Consider the following 8,539-nt stretch of genomic DNA (forward strand, 5'->3'; position numbering starts at 1 on the left):
AGGATCTTCCTGACTTGCCGTTCAGTTCTCAAATGTTACGTTACTGCCTGTGGAACAGGGTTTAATAGGCTGTATTCCCAAGACCTCTGACTCTCCTTTACTGACCTGGGACCCCGCGTTCGTGCTTTTCCCAAATGATACTCGTTCTAGTGTTTGGTCCACAGTTCCCCGTTCTAGTATCTAATAGTGCATTCCACCACTTCATACGTTGACTTTTCAATCGCTTCGTCCGTCTCTGGCCGCCCCCCTCTCAGGGAACACGGAAACGCAGGTCGGGACTCCCCACTCACTTCACAGTTAAACTGTGTCTCTCACACACATCACACTTGCCGGGCAGCCCTCAGCCACACAGGCAGCATGTTACATACAACTCTAGGAATGCTGGCAGTTTGCGTTAGCACACAAAGTACGTGTTCCAATGAACAATTGCCAAAAACCAAGTTCTATTTTTTTCTGGCCCTAAGCAGGGCCCTAAGCAGGGGCCCTCTGCTCTGTTGCCCCAGAAGTTCCCCCAGTTTCTTACTGGAACTAGTAACTCCAGCTCATCAGTTCCTTGACCATGGCTTCAATCTGTTCCTGAGCCACATGCACATCTTCTGTAGGTCCTTCCAAAGTGATGTTATCCTCTCCTCCAGTGAATTTGATGTGAACCTTGAGGTGAAAGACAATGAATCTCTTAAGAATTTGCCAAGATCCAAGCCAGGCCAATGCTCTTGGTCAGGCCTACACCATCGATCCCTGCCACTAAGAGATGCGCCTCTTCCCAAAAAGCCCAAACAAAATCCCCACAATTTTACAAGTCAGTAACTTAACGATGTCGGCCATATGGCAGTGCCTAGAGCCCAAGGCTCTGGTGCTGTCCCGGTTTCTGCAAGGGCTTTGGAGAAGTTTACTCATCTAGCCTTTATCTAGATACCATCTAACTCACCAGGGAGAAGCCTTGCTGCACTCGCCATTTCCAGGTATCCTACTATATCAGTTCTCAAAACAGCACCACATAAAGCTTCCTTGGAAGGGCTCAACCCATGACAATACCATAGGATGAGCAGTGTTTGCAGCAGTAAAAGAGAGGGTTCCCTTGAACAGCAAAGATCTGTGTCATTTCCCCCTGGTTTTACCCACGCTAGAAGACACCTCTCTCTTCCGTGACGAGTGATCTGGACTAAACCTTTTTCTGCGCCGGGGGTGCTAAGCTAACCAGCTCATCCATACCTTTGGCATCTGCTGAGTTATTTTGGCCAGGTTCTGTCCTTTCTTTCCAATAAGGAAACGATGAAGCCAAGAGGGGGCAGAGACCGAAGAGACGGTAAAACTGTTGGCCTGAGAGACAGAAAAACAGAGAAGCTGTTTGATGGACAAACTGGAAGAGGCCTTCACAACAATTCAGTTCCAATTCCCATGCTGCACCTCCGGTATTGACTTCTAAGCTGCACCTCTAATGGCCCAAGAGAGAGCACCCCCGCTACACCTGTCAGTGCTCACAAATGTATCGTCATGGGACCTTCAAAGGAGGCCTAGCCCATCTTGTCAGTACCTTTGCATAGACTTCAGTCAATGCTTGCCCAAGTTTTTCAGGCTCGCCTCGCAGTATCAGCGTCTCCGAGCTACTGTCAATGGGTGGGATCTCGACAGAGACTCCAGTCTTCTCCAAGATCTCCTGCAGGGAATTCCCCTTGGGGCCGATGACATACTTGTGCTGGGACTTCTTCACCTCCACTGCAAGAGTAGTAGTCTTCTTTTTCTGTAGGGGCAGAGACACTGAGGCATCAATCACAAGGGGGCGGGGAAGGACAAGAGCGACAGGAAGAGGCACAAGATGCAGTCAAACTCTGCACCCAGCAAAGAGCAAAGCCAAGCTGAGCACAGTGGCTCGGCAGTACCCTAGCACCCCTTGGACCCCTGCCTACAGAAAGCCTTGTGCTCAAAAATTCACAGGGCAAGTACAAAACTAGCATGCTGTGCCAAGCTCCCTGGGACACGGCATGGAAGAGACCACACACACACACAGGCATGTCGTTGTCGTCGTCCCCGTCCCCCCATTGGACAACAGGGTTCAACTCCCAGCCGTCTCCCAGGCAGTGCTGTAATGCAACACTGTGCAGGCTATAAGCCGATTGTTGAAATCCAGACTGGTACAAATACAGACCTAACCACGAGGAAAAACAGCCCAGCAACCCACAACAAGGATATTCACAGCAGCGTTGGCTGTGGGAAATAAACTGGAGTGACATTCACTCTTCAGCAACTTCTGCTTATGTAGCAGCTTTGATACTGTCAGCTGGCCACCACTGTAGACTTCACACTTCTTTCCTTCCTTAGTAGCCCCGGTGTGAACAAGAGCCAGGGGAGCTCTTGGTGGCCTGCTAATTCCCACGATACAGAAAAGCGAGAAATCTGTCACCTCCCGGATAGTATCAGCCCAGCTCCCACTCTGCCGAGTGAGGAAACGGTAGGATTCGGGGTCATGTACTGCAAGGGCTGCTGAGCGAGGTGCAACAGAGGGATGCACAAAAGTAGAACAAGAAGGGAAGAGTGCCTAGGAGCAGGTGCCAGGGGAAGGTGGGAAGCTTTATGGACCATCCGTACCTTCTCCTCATAGATCTTCTTAACTCGAGCCACAGCCTGGGCTAGTTGCTCCTTTTCTCCGCTGAAGACTATCTCTGTCTTGTTGACACTGGGTGGAGGAATGTTGATGCGCGTCCCTGTGTCCCGCATGAGCTCCCTCACCAGCTTGTTGTAAGGGCCAGCAATGAAAGGGTGGTACACTTTCTCCACGTCCAGCCGCTCCACGGCACGCTTATCCTGGAAGAGCCCGCAACAGACCTTGGTGGGAACTGCCCTCTGTATTACAGTCTCTGCCAGGCACAGCTAAGTTCCCAGGGGTGTCCTGCCTGACACTCTGGCCCAAGCAACCTTCTCAGTTTGCGGGCTTGTAGATCTCCACCTCTTTCCATCTACAAATACGGTTGCTGCTGCTGCTCCTTGTTTACGATATTCACCCCTGTGATCTCCTGCCTTATCTCAGCTGGCACCTAAGACGCTTCACTTCAACTATCAAATGCTTGTTTTGGCTTCAGAGACGGACAAAATGCAGCACAAGAAGTTTCAGGACCTGGCAGCGGTGCTCATACAGCCGGCGAGTGGCACAGTATACGTCTCCGTTCAGGCTAACGTTAGCCACTGACTGTAGCCACGGTGGCTGCAAACCCCGACTATACCGTGGGGAAGCAAAAAGGCTGACCAGGTAATGCCATGAGAGAGATCACAGTACTGAGGTACCTGCTCAGCGGAGATAAGCAGGATCTCGTGCCGGGCCTTCTCAATCCCTTCTTTAGTGCCGCTGATCTTGATCTGGTTGCTGGGGTCGTCTGGGCGGGGGATCTGCATTTTGGTTGCAGTTTTGAGCTTCAGGTCCTGCAGCTTCTCACCCTTCTTTCCAATGACAAAACGGTGGTGCTCCTTGGGGATGGCAACTGTCGCTGAAGCCTGCAGCAGAAGAACCAAGCATCTGTGAAAAGCCTTGCCTGCACTGGCAGATCCACAGGAACAGAGCCAGGGAAAGCAAGGTAGACGCTGCTCAGCGGTACTGCTCCTCAGAGCAAACACAACGCCTTCCCAGCACATTCTGTCTGAGGGCTGACACTGTACCAGTTGATCTACAGTGCCTCCATGCCAGGAGTATAAACCCCACCTTTCCCTCAAAACCCTTCTGTTTGCACAGGAGCAGTACTCTGAATTAGCAAAGGCCTTCCGACACAGACGAGGAGGTGCCTCTCCTCCAGTGTAAGACACCAGACAACAACTGAGATGGCAGCGCACAGCTGGAGTTTATCTGAACTCTGGCATCTGCTGCCAAGGCTACAGAGAACAAGACATACAGTATGACTCCTAGGAAAGAGAAATTCAACACCAGAAACCTACTGCAGGAGGCAGGCAGCTAGCAGATGCTTACCGCTACTTAAGTGCTAAGGTGTCTTCAAGTGTAGCACGTGCTGCTCCTGGGACTGCTTCTAGAAGGCCCCACACGGAAAAGGGTTCCTTCTCAATCTACCACTAAAGGGCTGCTCTATACAAGGGCTTCCTGACTTCTTCCCTTCTCACTGAGTTTTTACAGCTCTGGTAGCTGACGACTGCTATCGTGCTCTTGATCCCTGTGATTAGGCAACCACTAACAGCAATCAGACAATGAACATTCAAGCTATAATGGAAAAATAAAAGATGAAGAAAAGATCACTCGGTGTGACTTTTCAGCTCTGTGTTCCTGTCCTGAAGCCAGCCAAGCCCAAGAGAAGCTGGAATACAGACACACCTTCCAGACCTGGGGCCAGGGCAGAAGGAGGTATATTTGAGAACAGTGGCTCACGGATCTGTGGCGGCACGACCTGAACTGTTTTTTCAGATGCACATTGTGGATGTAGGGTTTCGTTCCTTTCTCTTTCCTCTGGCAGGGTATGACACAGGGGCTGAACAGCGCTAAGCAGACATGGTATTAACATTGCATTACCTACCTTTGGCATTATACTTTAAAACACACTGCAACACCTGGCTGCGATACATCCTAACAAGAGCTACCACCTTGACTATGAGCTCAAGAACCTTAAGGTAAGAGATCAAAACCTAGAGGACTGAAGCAACCGAAACAACAGGGTTGTGGCTCCTTACCAGTGTGCCTTGAGTTACACAATGCAGAACCCTGACCCGAAGCTTTCGGCTTTTGGCAGGACTTCCTTTTCTCTACTTTTCTTTCTCCCAGCCTTCCACGTTCTCCTCTGAAGGACTTCAGGAAAAGCACAGTCCCGTTCTCACACACTACTAGCTTTGTGTGTGAGGCTCCTGCACCCCCTCCAGCACCAGCACCTCAGCACAAAGTCACTGGTTGCAACTCAAATGTTCCGGAGATTGCAGACTCCACGCTTCATGCAACACCACGGCCTGTAATTACCTTGGAACCCTATTTTAAGCCTCATTCCCATTCCAAATTGCCAGTTGGGGGCTTTGAAAACGTACGGCAAAGCTGAATTAGTCATACCTCTTTGGCTTACAAGCACACGGGCGCAAGGGTCTCAAAGCATTTGCGAGTCTTGGCGAAGAGCAAAGACGAAGGCAGAAACAGTTAGATGCCCTCACCTGAGTCTGCAGTCGAGCGACAATCTGCTTCCGAGCCTTCGTGACTGCTTCCGGCTTGCCAGAGACCACGATCGAAAGGCCCTGGTCCTTTGCGAGAGACAGCTCCAGGTGAGCTCCCGTCTTCTGCATGATGTCAAGGCAGATCTTGGCCTGCTCGCCTTCTCCAAACTGATTCATGCCCTTGTATTTCCTCTCCTCCAGTGGCACATGGAACACCTGCTCAGCCACGGGACAGACACAAGCAGGGCACAGCAAGGTGTCAGTGTGCTTTGGATTGTCAGTGCCTCCCTCTGCAATCCTCCCTTCAGGCCTGTTCCAGCTCTCTGTGCAACAGGGATGCAGAGCTTTGTCTGGGCAGTTTTTCAACACATCCCTCCCCCTCCAGAGCAGTCCTAGCATTCAGCTGCAGTCTTCCTTGTGCCCCAGGGCAAAGGACAGCAAAGAGGCAGTTACTCTGACACACTAAGGGATTTCATACTCCAGGGAAAGCTTCACTTCACCTACTTTTTGGAGGGATGAAAAGGAGGGAGATAAGACACCCACTCCCACCAACCTGAGTGATGACAGAAGCCTTTATTGGCCGGATTTTGCTCCAGGGCCCAGCAGGTTCCCAGGCAGCTTCCAAACATGCTGCTTTCTCAGGGAGCGCAGGGAAGGCTTCCTCGTAGGTGGGAGGATCCTTCTCTTCTTCAGAGTTTAAAGCTGTTACTGGGGTGAAGCAAACAAGGCAAATGAGATGCTCTCCCCACAGAAACGCCCCCATTCATAGGCAGTGCAACTCTACTGAGGCATCATCAACAAGGGACAACAAAGGACTTGTGCACTACTATTCATCCTGCTACAGTTATGCTTGTGGAGAGCAGCCGAGTCGGGAGCACAGCTGAGCTCAGCACAGCACAGACTGCAGTAGGTGCCGCTATGGATGCAGGAAGCAACCGTGCAAGTGAATGGTGGCAGCAAACACAGCACATTATCGCCAACTTTGTTGAGAGGAGCTTCATCGGGGGACAACAGGCCAAGCAGAAAGAAATCAAAGGGACACAGCAAGGCTGTAGGTCAGAAGGGGACAAGACAGACACATGCCCAGGAAGAAGGCAGAGAGAAGCAGAAGCACTCTAGTTGGGGCAGAGTCCAGGGAAGGCCTGCAGCTTATGTTCGACTCAGCTGTGCGCTGGGCTGTGCCAAGCGGGCCAGCTCGCAGCTGGAGAATGGGTGCCGAGACCCACCAGTGAGTCAGTCAATACGGTTATACTGACTTTCCCCAGCACCTGGCTGAGCAAAGGAGGAAGTGACAATCCAGCACACTGATCCCACGAGGCTCTCTTGCAGCCCAATGACCCATGCTTGCACATGCCCTGCCCCACGGCTGACAGCGTTGCTAGCCAGAGCTCTGTGAAGATCTGAGGCTTGCCTCCGCCTGGCCCTGCACTGTGCAGCACCACCGACGTGCTCCTGTTGGTGGAAAGCCAGAGTCTGGCAGGCCGCCAGCCTAGGAATGGTGAACGCCGTGCCTGGACACTTAGGGGGAGCCGGAGGCATGGAGCGAGCTTGGCTAACAGCAAGGAACCTTGCCTGCGCAGTCTCTATTTAGAGGCACACCACAGGAACTCAGCTGTGTCTTCTCACCTTTCACCTGCTGCTGCATCAAGGCACTGCGGTGTTCGGCAAAGCTCTCCTGGGTCAAAACTGCCACCGAGCTCATCGTCGACCTCCCCCCCACACACACAATCTGGGTATGCCACTGGAAGAGACAGAGGAGGCAACACTATTACCAGCACCATTCAAGATGCACACAAGTCACTCCAGGAAGGCAAATGACGTGTTTACTGAGCACTTTTCCAGCCGGCCTCTTGAGAAGCGCCTACAGGGCCAGTCTGCTGCCCTGTTCTCTTGCTGAACCACACAGAAACTCAGGGGGGATTTTTCCTCATAGCACAGTGGGCATCAAAACCAGAGCTCCTCGTTAAGAAGGCAGAGGATGTGCAACCTAAGAAGCCTCTCGGAAAGGGGGACACCCCAAGTTGTTAAAGCATACTCTCATTAATCTATCAAGTATTAATGGCGTGCAATTTTAAAACCAGTCTCCCAAGGTACACATAGGCAGTGCAAGACCCTTGTGGAACCCTGGAGAGAAAACAAAAAAGGGCCCAGGATGCTGCCTCTTCCTGAAAAACTTACACCTTGATTACCAACCGAGCATGAGCACCTGGGGCCCAGAGAGCAGCTCCTGGTGTCTCCAGCTCCTCTGCAATCCCTCCCACAACAGGCTCTACCGAGCGTGACCTTCCCTTCTGCTCCACATACAGTCTCACAGCCCACAGTAAATACCACAGCCTCCTGGTAGCAGACTCTGCTGGAACTGCTTCTAGAACTCCCCCCCCCCCCCGAAAAACAATCACCCAAACAAAAAAACTACCTGCAAAGCCCACTACAGTACATCAGGCAGCCTAACAGTTTCTTCTCTCAAGGTTAGGAACATTAGGAAGAGAGGCCTAATCCTGCAGCTGGGTTTTACTTTCCTGTCTCTACTTTATCTGTTTTCATATTTTAATACAAAGAACACCTCCCTACTTCTTGCACAGACCCGTGTTGCAAAAGTTTTACAGGCTCTGGGCCTTTCACTGACATGCTCTTGGACAAGTGAGACTCCTTACACCCTGGGTGAACATGCCTTTCCCAGCCCACTTCAGAAAAGCCCCGGACTTTCTGCAGCAGTGCATGTCTCTGTCAAGGGTGTCACAGCATTTCCCTAAGGGTAATGCTGCAGAAAGAAGGCTGCTCTTGTGCTTGATCCACAGGGGCTAAAAGGCTTGTATTTCTTGTTACAGTGTCTTCTCAGGCCATGCCTGGGTGCCCACTGCTGCTAAGGATGGGACCAACGGATCTGCAACTGCTCTCTTTCTGGCCGCAAGGGAAGTGCAAAGGCAGTTTCCAGATCCTGCCTTTACTGCTTGTCAGCTTCAAAACAGCCACGAGGACACCTGCCAGGCTCTTGCTCTCCTGCTGTAAGGTTCATTTGATAAGCTCTGCACAGTATAGGCCTGAGGATTTCCTTCTGTGGAATTCCTGAACACAAAACAAATGTGAACCATCGGTGAGTACTTGTCTTTCTTTCTTTTTTTTTTTTTTTAAGAGAAACAATGCTTTCACATGAAGCTGGTATTTTGCAGAAACCCACAGATCAAATTGTCAGATACCCTCACAGCCACGGCGAATGCACTTTTCCAGCCATACGCTCGCATTCAGTTTGAACATGTTAGACTGGTCTCAGTGCAGCTGCTGACTGCTCTAACCACCTGACTGGTAGCGGCCTGGGTGAATGACCTGAATCCCCGCAGCAGCACAATCCTAAGAGCACTTGTATCAGCTTAACATGCTTCTATATGCAAAGGGAAGAGTATGTTTTGGGAAA

At 51.2% G+C, this 8,539-nt stretch overlaps 1 protein-coding gene across 1 annotated transcript; it reads right to left on the reverse strand.

The window, feature by feature from the left end:
* Positions 1-528: 528 nt before the first annotated feature.
* LOC129734646 (vigilin-like) lies at positions 529-6,855 on the reverse strand. The gene is made up of 8 exons (XM_055698280.1): positions 6,754-6,855; positions 5,681-5,835; positions 5,128-5,343; positions 3,280-3,486; positions 2,587-2,802; positions 1,535-1,741; positions 1,213-1,320; positions 529-651 (listed from the first exon to the last, which is right to left on the reverse strand). The coding sequence occupies exons 1-8, from the start codon at positions 6,827-6,829 to the stop codon at positions 529-531; spliced, it is 1,308 nt and encodes a 435-aa protein (XP_055554255.1). The 5' UTR covers positions 6,830-6,855.
* Between the last annotated feature and the right edge of the window lie 1,684 nt (positions 6,856-8,539).

The sequence above is a fragment of the Falco cherrug genome, chromosome W (assembly GCF_023634085.1).
Source record: "Falco cherrug isolate bFalChe1 chromosome W, bFalChe1.pri, whole genome shotgun sequence".
NCBI classification, from domain to species: Eukaryota; Metazoa; Chordata; class Aves; order Falconiformes; family Falconidae; genus Falco; species Falco cherrug.